The sequence below is a fragment of the Saimiri boliviensis genome, chromosome 2, assembly GCF_048565385.1.
Source record: "Saimiri boliviensis isolate mSaiBol1 chromosome 2, mSaiBol1.pri, whole genome shotgun sequence".
Lineage (NCBI taxonomy): Eukaryota > Metazoa > Chordata > Mammalia > Primates > Cebidae > Saimiri > Saimiri boliviensis.
Genome location: NC_133450.1, coordinates 137589695 through 137603671, shown reverse-complemented (window position 1 = coordinate 137603671; position 13977 = coordinate 137589695). Strand labels below are relative to the sequence as shown.

The 13977-nt window shown below is 56.6% G+C and overlaps 1 protein-coding gene across 7 annotated transcripts in view; it reads right to left on the bottom strand.

The window, feature by feature from the left end:
• PNPLA7 (patatin like domain 7, lysophospholipase) overlaps positions 1-13977 on the bottom strand; it is a 70817-nt gene that overhangs the window by 28289 nt on the left and 28551 nt on the right. For all 7 annotated transcript variants that reach the window (XM_039461399.2, XM_039461398.2, XM_074394416.1 and 4 more), the window contains 7 exons: positions 9517-9617; positions 9153-9299; positions 5813-5890; positions 4864-5069; positions 3438-3569; positions 2561-2684; positions 1065-1178 (listed from right to left, as the gene is read on the bottom strand). In XM_039461399.2, the coding sequence (XP_039317333.2) occupies positions 1065-1178; positions 2561-2684; positions 3438-3569; positions 4864-5069; positions 5813-5890; positions 9153-9299; positions 9517-9617 (902 nt within the window). The remainder of the gene's footprint in view (positions 1-1064; positions 1179-2560; positions 2685-3437; positions 3570-4863; positions 5070-5812; positions 5891-9152; positions 9300-9516; positions 9618-13977) is intronic.

The following is a 13977-nucleotide window of genomic DNA, read 5'->3' as shown; positions in this document are numbered from 1 at the left end:
CGTACAGCGAGGCTGGCTCCACGACAGTGGGACCCAATGGCTCCACCCACACTGCTCCCCAGAAGCTGCTGGTCTGATGGAGCCTGCAGCAGCCTCTAACGGGTGGGCCAGGGCTCCTGCCCCAGGCGCTCATGAGGATGAGGACAGCCTGCTCCCTGCTGCTCCCAGCAACTGTGGCTGCCTGCTGGCTGAGCGGCACTCCGGCACTCCGCCAAGCTCTCGTGGTACATAAATAGGCAGCTGCAGCGCGCGCTGGGGCCCAGGCTGCAGCGGGAGAAGCGAGAGGCGCGGCCTGAGGGGAGAGCGTGGAGGGAGGGCCGCGATGGTCTCCCAGGGTGAGCCCCCGGGACGGTGGAGAGGTGCTGGCCGTGGAGGGCCCTGGGACATGCTGGGGTCCACACCTGCACCCCCTTTCCATTTACTCTACATGAAAAACTCCTTGGGGTCCATGCGCTGGGTGCTGATCAACAACCACAGACCTGCACTTGAGGCCCCCCAGCTGCTCCTCCCTGGGCGCGCTCCTTGCCACTGGCTGTGCACTTCTGGGCAGCCTGACCTGTCCATCTCTACATCGCAGAGTGACAAGTCACTTCCCTATCCTCACTCGCGAGTGGAGGCCACCCGAGAAGGCGGCTGCGTGACCGTCCCAGGAGGCAGCACAGGCAGACGCCTCTCCAGGACTCCTGCCCACCGCTCCGGGCCCCCACCCAACTGGGCGCCGATCTTCACTCCTTCAAACCGTCCCTCCAGGTCTTTTTCCATCCACATGTACATAGGCTGATCACCACAACCTGCGGCACAGCTGAGGACGCGGCCTGTGGCACCGTCACCTGCACCAACCTCACCCTCACCCTCACCAGCCCCACTCCCTCGCCCGCTCCCCTCCCTCACCCACCCCCTCCCTCACCCGCTCTGCACCCTCACCCCCTCCCTCACCCACCCCCCTCCCTCACCTACCCTCTCCCTCACCCGCTCTGCACCCTCACCCCCTCCCTCGCCCGCTCCCCTCCCTCACGTGCTCCATGCCCTCACCTGTGCCTTGCCCTCACCTACACCATCCTTACCTGTGGGTACCTGCGCTTGATAGACGTGAGGGCTCCTGCTGGCAGCTTGGCTAATTCTGAGTCCCGAACCGCATGCACCGTGGTCGCCCGGGCCTGGTGGGTCAGCGTCTCCACCTGAGGAGAGGAGCTGGCTGCTGGGGCCACAGGTTTGGGAGGGTAGGAGCCAGCTGAGCCCGTCCCTGATGGCCTCCAGCTCCCTTTGGAAGCCATACACGCCCCAGGGTGCAGAAAGCAAGGGAGGAGCCCAAGGCTCCCACAAGGTGGAGGCAGCCAGTGAGTGCTGGTGTGTGGCTGCTGTCAGAACCACTGGAACATCCTAGAAGCCAAAGGTGCCCCAAGCAACCCAGGCGAGTCGCAGATACAGGCATTGTACACCACAGGCTAGAGCATGGGCAGTCTCAGCTCTCCCGTAGAAATAAATGCTTTTGGAGAACACTTCTTTTTAAAATATGTCCCTCAGAGCCTACGGGAGCCCTGCCATCGAGCACTGAGGCCTCCCTGCCGGCCTCCGGCCCAGTGTGTGGGCCTTCACCCAGTGGACAGAGCTGGAACCACCAGGCTATGGCCAAACAGAGGCCCAGAGCCCGCTGAGCCGTTGGGAGCTCAGGACTCTGATGGGAAGACCTTTGGCGCTGGCAGAGCTGAGGCAAGATTATGCCAGGGCACACTGGCACAGAGTTCCCACCACCCCGGGCAAAAAACAGAGCACACTCGGCACCTCCAAGCTCAGTGCCAAAAGACCATGCCGCCCCCAGGAGGGGGGCGCCAGGGCCTCCCACACACTGGTTTAAAACTTAACAGGCTAGGCGTGGTCGTTCACGCCTGTAATCGCAGCACTTTGGAAGGCAGAGGTGGGCGGACCACTGGAGGTCAGGAGTTCGAGACCAGCCTGGCCAACATGGTGAAACCCATCCTACTAAAAATACAAAATTAGCCCAGCATAGTGGCACATGCATGCAATCCCAGCTACTTGGGAGGCTGAGGCAGGAGAATCGCCGGAACCCGGGAGGCAGAGGTCCTAGTGAGCCGAGACCGCGCCACTGCACTCCAGCCTGGGCAACAGAGCAGGACTCCATCTTAGAAGAACAAACACGTGAACACAGATCGGCAGATGCCCAGGCTGCGGCACCTTGGAGCTAGGCAGCTGCCACTGGCTTGGGACACAAGGCCTACTGTGCTGGAGGCCCCAGGAGGCCCAGCCCAACTGCAGCTGCTCCAGTGGAGCCCCCACCAGAGGCAGCTCCTGCCGCTGCCAGCCCTCAAGAGACACCCGGATGCACCCAGGCCAGTGTGCCTGTAATACCAGGACAGGCACCTGGGAGCCCCAGCAGAGGCAGAGCCTGGAGCTCACCTCAAAGCAGCCCCGGGCATCGCTCCTGCCACCTACTCCCAGGGCTCACTCCTGAGGAGCGGGCCAGGCCACACCCAGGCCAGAACCCAGGATGCCCCAGGAGAGATGCAGAGGGCAGGGAGACGGGAGCAGGCCCAGCACCCACCACACCGACGAGGTCTCCTCGGCCGTACTCCCCGGCCAGGCGCTTCTTCCCGTCGTCCTTCCGGATCACAGAGCGCAGCCGGCCGCTGAGCACGATGTAGGTGCAGTCGGACCTGTCCCCCTGCCTGCAGGAGACACAGAGGCCCTGCAGCCCTGGGCCACCCGCCTCGGCTCCCACACCCAGCTTCCCAACACCAGCCAGACCTCAGAACAGAGAAAGAGAAAACGCAGATTTCTCGCTAATTTTTGGTTTGGAAAATGTATTTGTTATTTTAAATTATTTATGTTAACATGCATGGGTTGTTTTAAATGAATAAATATTCTAAAATTTCCTTGGTTTTAATTATTATTTTCTGAGATGGAGTCTCGCTCTGTCGCCCAGGCTAGAGTGCAGTGGTATGATCTCGGCTCACTGCAACCTCTGCCTCTCAGGTTCAAACCGTTCTCTTGCCTCAGCCTCCAGAGTAGCTGGGATTGCATGCATGTGCCACCACGCCCAGCTAATTTTTGTATTTTTAGTAGAGACAGGGTTCCACCCATGTTGGTGAGGCTGGTCTTGAACTCCTAAGTTCATGATCCGCCCACCTTGGCCTCCTAAAGTGCTGGAATTACAGGCATGCGCCACCATACCCGGCTAGTGGGGCCCTTTTAAAGGGACGGTGTGGACTTGAATATACTGACACGGAGAGATATCCGTGGAGCACGTGCTGTGTCTTAGCATGGGCGGGCACCGTGAAATCCAGGAGGCCATGAGGCATGTTTCCAAGCTAACCTGGGGTGGGGCTGGGGAAATGCGACCTTCTGTGTGTGGCTTCCACGGTAACCGTGCTTCGCCCATCCCTGGCTCCCACACGCCCGGGCAGCACCCACAGCCTCACCTGTATATTGCTCGCCCAGCCTCCACCTCCACCCAGTCCAGGGCAAAGTCGATTTGCCGTACGAAGGACGACATCCTCTTCAGCACCGTGTGCGCCACGCCCAGGACAACGGTAGGCTGCTTCCGCATGATTCTGCCAGGCAGGCTGGAGTCACTCCCACCCATCCCTCCAGCCCTACCCTTCACCCAGGGCCACAGTGCTCGGGAGTGGGTGGGACCTTCAATCCCTACCCCACACTGAGGGTGCAGAGACTATGGTGGGAGCTGGGACAGGGCACGTGCCGGTCCGCTGCCTGCCCCACAGCACAGCACTGCCCGCCACATGCCCAGTGACCAGCAGCTGTTGGGGACCTCAGAGAGCCCCCTCCTAGCACACCCACGCTGCAGTGTCAGGGCACCGAGCATCAGGACCCAGCCGCAGCCACTCACGCCAGGCCTGGAAGACAGAGGCCATGCAGAAAGCCCTTCCCGACTCTGCCAGGACATGGCTGCCCCCACCCCGGCCCACTGCCCTGCGGGGGTCCCAGGCTGAGCAGAGCTCGGTGTGGTGCTGTCTGCTGGATTACAGGCGTGAACCGCTGCGCTCAGCCAACCCCGTCTCTTCAACTGCTGCGCTTTTGCTGACCTTTAGGCTCCTGGCCTCTGCTGCCCGACCACTCAGGCAGAAGAGCTCTGAGACCAGAGCGGACATCTGGCCTACAGGGGTGCGGAGGCCTTCTAGAAACACACACAGAACGCCTCGAACTGCCAGAGGCAAGAGCCGGGGTGAAACTGAACCCGAGGCTCCATGGAGATTCTGGGCCTGACAGGGCGGAACGTCAGCACTGTGGGTGCAGAGACACGCTGGCTCTGCCAGGCAGCCCACAAGCAGGCCGAGGGCAGCTCTGGGCCCGGAAGGGCCGAATCTGAAACCTATTGCTGGGGTCCAGTGGACAGATGTCTTCCAGCCCAGCGCCCGGAAAGCGACACAGGAACATTCCGCCCCAAGCAGGGACACTTGTCTGTGGGGCTCCTCCCGGAGCCACGGCTGCACCCTCACCACGGCCTTCCTCTACCGCCACCTCACCAGCGACATGTCAGCACAGGCTGCAGGGGTGGAGCGGCTCACGGCCTCTCACGCCTGGCCCCGCCCCACCATGGGCCCTGCTGAGCCACGTTGGCCAGCCCGGAACTGACCAGTGGTACGCGGACATGGCTAGTAGCAGACCACAGAGATGGCCATCTGAAGCAGATCGCTGCGGGCAGAGGGGGTCGGCCAACAGACCCCGCAAGCAGGGGGCACAGACCTGGGCCTATGTGGGTGCTGGGGACAAAGACAGTCGGGCGGGGGTGGTGGGAGCCACAGGGAAGAGGGTGGCCTCTCGGGGAGGGGTCTCAGGGCAGGTGGGGCTGGGCCCCGCCCCGAGGTCCTGGCCCATGGTACTCACTCATAGAAGTGGGCCTTGGAGATGGACAGGAAGCCACAGTCCCTATTGGCCTTGATGGTGAAGATGAGGGGCTCACCCGTGAGCACTGCCAACTGGCCCACCATCTCCCCGGGGCGTGTGAGGAACAGGCAGGTGTCCTCCTGGCTGCTGATCTTCCGCTGGTACACATGCAGCAGTCCCGAGACCACGAACAGGATGCTGGCGTCCTGAAAACACCACAGGGCTCAGGGGTGCCACCAGCGGCCGCGGGCAGGACAGGGCCCAGGAGAGGCGCTGGGCCTAGCGTGGGGGCAATGCCACCAGGCTCGGCCGGGAGACCCTCCGCGGACCTGGCCAGCTCTGGCACAGACTTCACTGGAAACGTTTCTGCAGCGTCTACAGTTTCATGACGCCACAGCAGTCACGGACAATCTGCTTTCTCGAGAGCTCCGTGCAGCGAGCTGGGCCTCGGGTCTGCACACCTTCTCTCCTGGCACCCACACACTGACTGTCCCGTGCAAATATGCGTCAGCCCAGCATTCTCACACACCTCGCCTGGGGCCTGGCCTCCAAGGGGTGGACTCCTGGCTCCTCCCTATACTGGACCACCCTGCGCACATCACACATTTTGGTTCTATGTCTGCAGATGTGCCCATGAAACCACCTGAGGCCACCTGAAATGATCTGCATCCACCGTGACCTCTTATGATCTCTTCCCAAATCTGCTTGCCCAACCCACTCTCAGGTGCGAGCAGAACGGGCCAGTGCAGAAGGGACAAAGGTGGACACTGAGCTCTCAGGGCTCGGGTCTGCCCGAGGGCAGGGGCTCTGCCATGGTGCCCAGAGGGGCAGCGGCCCGGCACCAGGAGGTCTCCAGTCACTGCCATCCAGCCCAGGCCCTCCTCTGGCGCTCCACCCGGTGCTGGGCTATGGCACTGGGTGGTCCCAGTGTCCCCAGACCCCCGCTCACCTGGTCTCCCTGCCTTGACACCACTGTGCCTGCAGGAACATGGAGAAGTGACACCCGGCCATCCAACAGGGATGGGTCCTGAAAACAGAGCGGACTTCAGGGAAGGGAACGCACAGGAGAGAAGAGCATAAATGAAGGTCTGGAGAACAGAGGCTGCGCGGGGCCGTTCAGAGGCAACGAGCGGCGAGGCCAGACGCCGTGCAAGGCCTTCCTCCGAGGACCATCCTCCCACAGGGGCCTGACAGACACCAGGCACCTGCAGAGCCACCAGCACCAAACCGCAGCATCAGATCAGTGGAGCACAGCAGAAGATGCAGAAACTCACCTCGTACTATCGTGAATTTACGTAAAAGAGAGAGGATGTCATTTCAGGGAGAGAGTGATTTCTCTCTAAGTGGTACTGGCATAGCCAGCAGCGGGACGCCGTCTCCACATCACCTACGGAACGACGCCCTCCTGGGCACGAGGAGCCTGGAGTCTGGGAGCTCCCAGAGGTGACCCAGGAGTGCCCAATACACACGGAGGCCCATCCAAGGTGCATCCGAGGTGCAAACCACAGATGAGGGAATGTGGACAGAACACCCACAAAGATTTGAAAACGTCAGATGTGTAAGCCCCCAGTCCACAGTGATAATGAAATAAGAATAAGAAAACCCACCCATCACCTTTGTAAGACGATAAAAAACCAGATCATTAATTTAAACTTCCCAAACTCTGACAGTGATGGGAGTGAAGCCAGTTTCCCCCAAAAGAAAGAAATGACACCACACGTCTCCATGAGGGTTGTCAAATAGAAGGGAGAAAGAGGAGGAAGATGAGGACCTGAGTAGCCACGGATCCAGCTCTCAGGCAGAGAACAGCCAGTAACAGAGAGGCTGCACTGCCCCAGGGCGCACTGTCAGCCCGGAGCTCTAGGAGCTGCGGCATGAGGAGAAAGCGGTCTCCCTGATTAAAGCAGCTGCTTGAAGAAAAGTTAGAACCCTTGAGAGATGGAGAGGACGCAGGGGACACAGGGGACACGGGAGGCTGGGGGACGAGGGGGACGAGGGGGATGAGGTGGCCAGCCACAGTGCAGACCACACAGTGGACCATGACATGGATGAGACAGCTGGACGGGGGGCACTGACCGCACGGCTGAAGCCATTTGGCCGTTTTAAGGGTTACTGTTAAGTATTCAGAAATGATAACACTATTGTGGTTAGAGCTGAATACTGAACTATTCACCAGTGACATGCTATGAGGGTGAGGTTTGCTTCAAGGGTGGGTGTCGGGGTGTGGAAGGGGTGCAGAGAAACAAGGGGTGCTGGGCCGTGATCATCGCTGTGAGAGATGCCAGGTACTCACTTTCACTATATTATTCCACCTACTCTAAATATATTTGCATTTTCCTACAATAAAAAGTTGTTTAAAAAGAGAGAAGATTGACCAGGCATGGTGGCTCACATCTGTAATCCCAGCACTTCGGGAGGCTGAGGTGGGCAGATCACTTGAGGTCAGGAGTTTGAGACCGGCCTGGGCAACATGGGGAAATCCCATCTCTACTAAAAATACAAACATTAGCTGTTGTGGTGGCGGGTCTGTGGTCCCAGCTACTTGGGAGGCGGAGGTGGGAAGATCACTTGAGTCCAGGAGGCAGAGGTTGCAGTGAACCAAGATGGCACCACTACACTCCAGGCTGGACAACAGAGTGAAACCCTGTCTCAAAATAAAAAAAGAGAGAAAGAAAGAGATTTTTTTTTCCTTTGGGACAGAGTTTTACTCTTGTCCCCAGGCTGGAGTGTAATGGCACCATCTTGGCTCACTGCAACCTCCGCCTCCCAGGTGGTTCAAGCGATTCTCCTACCTCAACCTCCCAAGTAGCTGGAACTACAGGTGCGCACCACCACACCCAGCTAATTTTTTGTACTTTTAGTAGAGACGGGGTCTCACCATGTTGGCCTGGCTGGTCTTGAACTCCTTACCTCAGGTGATCCACCTGCCTCAGCCTCCCAAAGTGCTGGGATTACATCCGTGAGCCAGAAAAGGATATTTAAGAGAGAGATAAGCCAACCGCAGCACGTGCCCTTTCCTCAGACGCTGATCTATACGACAAGAAACCACTAAGAACCACTCACAACAGTCAGGGGCCCAAGAACACGCTGGGTGGGTGAGCAGTCAAAGCTTTTTAACATTTCACTTGCAGAACGACACTGTGGTTATGTCTCTAATTGGGGTCCTTAACCGTTAGAGAGGAATGATGTGAACTTACATGGTGTTTGAGATTTTTCTGACAGAAAATAATTGGGGGAGGGACTAGCAGTGAAGCTGTAAAATGATCAGCCATGTTGGTAATTATGGAAGTGGGTGGCCGGGGCATGGGAGCTCACAACACTATCACTGCTGCCTTTTTACCTATTTAAAGCGTTCCATCGGCCAGGTGCGGTGGCTCACACCTGTAATCCCAGCACTTTGGGAGGCCGAGGTGGGCAGATCAGAGGGGTTTGAGACCAGCCTGACCAACAAGGTGAAACCCTGTCTCTCCTAAAAATACAAAAATTTACCCAGATGTGGTGGCATGTGCCTATAATCCCAGCTACTTGGGAGGCTGAGGCAAAAGAATCGCTTGAACCCAGGAGGCAGAGGTCGCAGTGAGCTGAGATCGCACCACTGGACTCCAGCCTCCAGCCTGGGCGACAGAGTGAGACTCTGTCTCAAAAAAAAAAAAAAGAAAAGAAAGAGGCCGGGTGCGGTGGCTCAAGCCTGTAATCCCAGCACTTTGGGAGGCCGAGGGGGGTGGATCAAAAGGTCAAGAGATTGAGGCCATCCTGATCAACATGGTGAAACCCCGTCTCTACTAAAAATACAAAAAATTAGCTGGGCATGGTGGTGCGTGCCTGTAATCCCAGCTACTCAGGAGGCTGAGGCAGGAGAATTGCTTGAACCCAGGAGGCGGAGGTTGCGGTGAGCCCAGATCGCGCCATTGCACTCCAGCCTGGGTAACAAGAGCGAAACTCCGTCTCAAAAAAAAAAGAAAGAAAGAAAGAAAGAAAATGTCATATTATAACAATCTGACACTGTGATTGCTGTATTAAATATAAATACAGATGAGAATTCTGAATTCCAGCTTCGGGACACCCAGATAGCCCAGAAAGCCTTTGCTTTGAGTTTGAACATAAGGCGATCTCAAGCTGCTAGCTTTCTAAAGGGGGACCCCGAAAGACAACTAAGCCTGCGGTCCAACCCACAGCACCCCCTGAGCAGCCACTGTCCTCCACACCCAGACCAGCTGCCCGACAGAGGTGGAGAGGAGGCTGTGGGCCCTGGGTGGGATGAGAGCCAGGCGCCCGCCAGGGCCACTCACATCCAGTTTCATCAGGGTGAGCAGGTCCTTCTTGGCAGCTCTGAAGATGGCGTCCGACTTCCTGCTGGCGAGGGTCTCATCCGTGTGACTCTCTGAGTGGTGGGAGACCATGGCGGGCATCTCTGCACCCATCACATTTTTATTGGCCTTGAGAAGAACAGAGATACCAGCAAGAAGGGACGTGGTGGGGAAGAGCGCACAAGGGTGCAGGCAGGTCTGGATCACACAGCGCGGCCGGCCGGCTGAGCCTCCTGAGGCTGTAGGTGCCACATGACGCCAGAGCCATGGCACTCCCAATGCTCCAGCGAGCCATGAAGAGGGCGGGGCCCCAAGGGGAGGGTGAGGAATGACAGCAAGGGCCCACCTTGCTGACCACGGAGCTCCCAGGGTGCTCATCCATGTGCAGGAAGACCTTGGCACGGTCACATGCCATCCCCAGATCTGAAGCGAAACTGGCTGGGCCTCCTAAGGGCAGAGGGGAGACCAAGGACACGGCGTGCTGGGCCACAGGCACAAACACCGTGGGGTGGGCTGAGCACGCCCTGCAGTCTAACCACACAAGCCCCCACAGGTCAGACTCAAGTCCTCAAGGGCATCATGCCCTGAGACCCCCCACCCCCCGCCCCCTGCTTTCTTTCGGCAACTGCCTCAATGGCTCAGTGACTCAGCAGCTACAGGTTTTCTCAGCAGCTTAAACCCACACAGCGCCTTCAACATTTTGGGCACTGATAAACGTAGCCTGCTCAGTGCCTAAAACACTGAAAGAAACCAGCCCGGGCCGTAAGCCAAATTCTTCAAACCTTCCCGTGAACGCCACACCCTGACTGCTGGCTGCAGACATTAGAACCCCCTTTCTCTTGCTGTCCCTCTCAGGGGTGCAGCCTCTGTTGGTGAGCTCCCCGACAGATGGCCTGGGCTGTCACGCGGGTGCTCGGGGCTTCGCTCTTTGCAGTCCCAGCCCCATCTCGGAGGCAGGGCTTGAGGCACTCCCTCCAAAGAGCTCCTGTTGCTGCTTTTGGGCAGCGTGGGCTCAGCAGGGTGAAGCAGTGTGTGTCCTCGTACAGCCCGCCCTCGGCGTCACACAGCACTACACGTCCGGTACATCCAGGCACCAACCGCGGACACCGTCACTCAGACGCCACTGCCACACGGCCCTGGAGGAAGGCGCCAGGCCCAGCAGCAGAGCCATGTGCCCCTCCCTGGGAAGCCGCACACGGAGAGCCGGGAGCCCCAGGCTGTGGAAAGCTGAGCGTGCGCTGGTCAAGGTCTCACGAAGGGTGCACGGTGCTGTGTGTTACTCATGCCCCCGTCACGTCCTGCTGGTTTTTAAAAAAATCTGAACCGGAAACCAATCTCTGGCAACAAAGGTCACCAGTGCTTCCTCTGGGGCTGACCCTCTGGGGTGGGCAAGCAGACGCAGCCCCTTTACCAGGCCGCAGCTGCACAGCTGCACACCGGGGTGCAATGACCACACCTTGTACATCAACAAAGCATGTAGCTAAAAAATAGAGTTTCTCAGTCCTGTAATCCCAGTGCTTCGGGAGACCAAGGTGGGAGGGTCGCTAGAGCCAGGCATTCAAGATCAGCCAGGGCAACAAAGCAAGGCCACATCTGTACAAAAAATGTTTAAAGATCAGCCAGGCATGGTGGTGCATGCCTGTAGTCCCAGCTACTAGAGAGGCTGAGGTGAGAGAAACACTTGAGCCCAGGAGGGCAAGACTGCAGTGAGCCACAGCTATGTCACTAAACTCTAGCCTGGGCAGCAGAGCAAGATCCTGTCGCAAAAAATAACACTAAATTAAAAAACAAGACATAAAACACAGGGGGCCAGGTATTGTGGTATGCACCTGTGGTCCTTGCTGCTTGGTAGGTTGAGGCAGGAGGATGGCTTGAGCCAGGAGTTTGAGGCTAACCTGGGTAACATAGTGAGAGACTCACCTCTTAAAGAAAAACAATAAGGACCAGGCACAGTGGCTCATTTCCTGTACCTCAGCACTCCTGAGAGGCCCAGGTGAAGGAGCACCTGAGGCCAGGAATTCAAGACCAGCCTGGGAAACATAGCTACAAAAATTTTAAAAACCAGCCGGGTGTGGGGCCACACCCATAGTCCCATGGGGCTGAGGCAAGAGAATCACTGGAGCCCAGGAGTTCAAGGCAACAGTGAGTCGTGATTTCGCCACCGCACCACAGACTGGGCTATGGAGCAAGATGAAAGAGAGAGAGAGAGAGAGAGAGAGAGAGAGAGAAAGAGGAAAAAGAAAGAAAAAAAAGAGAGAGAAGGAAGGAAGGGAGGGAGGGAGGGGAGAGAGAAAGTGGTGGCTCAACCAGACGGCGGTCAGCGAAGGAGCAACCGAGAGGCCGAGCGCCTCTCCTTTCCACTTGGAAGCCTTCATGGTCTTTTGCCCACTTTCCTCTTATCTTTCTTTTTCTTATTATTAGTAGGAATTCTTAAATAATCTCTATATGAGTCCTTTGTCTGGTATGTATATTAAAACTATTTTCTATTCACTTTTCACTATCTTAGTCGTATTTTTGATGAATAGAAATTTTAAAACTTAACAGGATCCAATTTATCAATTTTTTTATTTTGTGGTTAATACATTTTGTGTCTTGTTTAAGAAATCTGTCTGTAAGATTTAACGTTTTATCTTTCATATTATCCATCTAAATTTATTTATTTATTTATTTATTTATTTTTTGAGACGGAGTTTTGCTCTTGTTACCCAGGCTGGAGTGCAGTGGCACAATCTCGGCTCACCTCAACCTCTGCCTCCCAGGTTCAAGTGATTCTCCTGCCTCAGCCTCCCGAGTAGCTGGGACTACAGGTGCACCAAGCTGGGCTAATTTTTGTATTTTTAGTAGAGACAGGGGTTTCACCATATTGGTCAGGTTGGTCTTGAACTCCTGACTTCATGATCCGCCCACCTCAGCCTCCCAAAGTACTGGGATTACAGGCGTGAGCAAAGGAGGAACTGAGAGGCTGAGCACCTTTCCTTTCCACTTGGAAGCCTTCATGGTCTTTTGCCCATTTTCCTCCATGTCTGGCCTGATTTCTTTATGTTTCGTTATCTGGCTCACAAGTGAGGTCAGTTTATGGAGTCATCAAACTGTCCACATACAGTGTGCGTTCTGTATGCACATTACACAACCATCACTAGTTAATAAACTGGACCAGGCATGGTTCAAGTCACCCCAGCGCGTCAGGAGGCCGAGGCAGGAGGATCCTGTGAGCCCAGGAGTTCAAAATCAGCCTGGGTAACAAGGCAAGATACCATCTCTACAAGAAACAACAAAGAAAATACAAAATATATATGCATATACATAGCCAGGTGCAGTGGTGTACCCGTAATCCCATCTACTCAGAGGCTGAGGGGAAGGGTCACTTGAGCCCAGAAGGTTGAGGCCTCAGTGTGCCATGATGTCACCACTGCACTGTATGGACCACAGAACAAGCCCCTCTCTGAAGTGGGGGGAGTTGTTCCTTAAACAAAAACATCAATGTAGATTCAGATACCTGATACCTGATGGCACAAAAAAGCAAGAGAGAGATGACAGATTGTTTTGTTAATGGTGTTGGGTAAATTAGCACTGTAAAGGGTAAGAAAAAGATGAATTTCTGGCCGGGCACGGTGGCTCAAGCCTGTAATCCCAGCACTTTGGGAGGCCGAGGCGGGTGGATCACGAGGTCAAGAGATCGATACCATCCTGGTCAACATGGTGAAACCCTGTCTCTACTAAAAATACAAAAAATTAGCTGGACATGGTGGCGCGTGCCTGTAATCCCAGCTACTCAGGAGGCTGAGGCAGGAGAATTGCCTGAACCCAGGAGGCGGAGGTTGCGGTGAGCCCAGATCGCGCCATTGCACTCCAGCCTGGGTAACAAGAGCGAAACTCCGTCTCAAAAAAAAAAAAAAAAAAAAAAAGAAAATATATTTATGACTCAGGAATAAGGAAAGAATAAACAAGACCCAAAACACAAATCACAGGCGCCAAAGGACTGGCTTCCGTGACGGAGCATCGGGGTCTCTGTTCCATGAAGGTCTCGTGGCTGCGTTTCCACCCACGGATAAGGGAGAGGACAACTGCCAACAACTGAAACTAACGAGGGGTCTCTACCTACAGCACCTGCAGAGTTAACACAAATCAACCAAAGCAACTCTGGAGCTCTGCAGAAAGCGGGCAGAGAACAGGACCAGACAGTTCTAAAAGGGTAGCCCAGACAGAACCGAATATAGTAGGAGCCCATGAGCTTGCCAGTGACCCGCGGATGATGGATGGCCGCGTGGGCAGGTCTGCGGCAGGCGCATGGCAGCGCTGCTGGGCAGGATGGACTTGGGACAGTTGCCCTGCAAATGCCCCCACCCCAGTAGCCAGGTTGTGGGCAGGACACTGTGTGCTGGGATTTTGCTACACATCAGTTACAGCAAAGGCTCCTGCGGGGAGGCACAGGTCAGCAGGGCTGAGGAAGGGCAGGCTCGCTGGAGACCCAGTGTGCGAGGCAGGGGAGGGGCCGTGCAGGGAGGGCGGGAAGTGCCCAGCACGTGCCTCTGCAGGGCGTCTGGTGGCACCAGCCCAGCCCTGGCAGTGGTGGGGTGAGACAGGGCACAGACGCAGGGGAGCCCACCAGGGTGTTCTGGGAGGCAGGGTAGCGGCCAAGCCTCGACTCTAGAGCCAGGGGGTATGCACAGGCCCCTCTGGGCATGTAAGGCTCTTGTCCATCGATAAAACCAAACCTAGTGGAGGGGTTCCGCCTCCGCAGTGACGCTGGGCATCGGTGCCGCTCAGCCTGAGTCTCAAATGCCGAGGGCCTGTGGGCCACACTGGC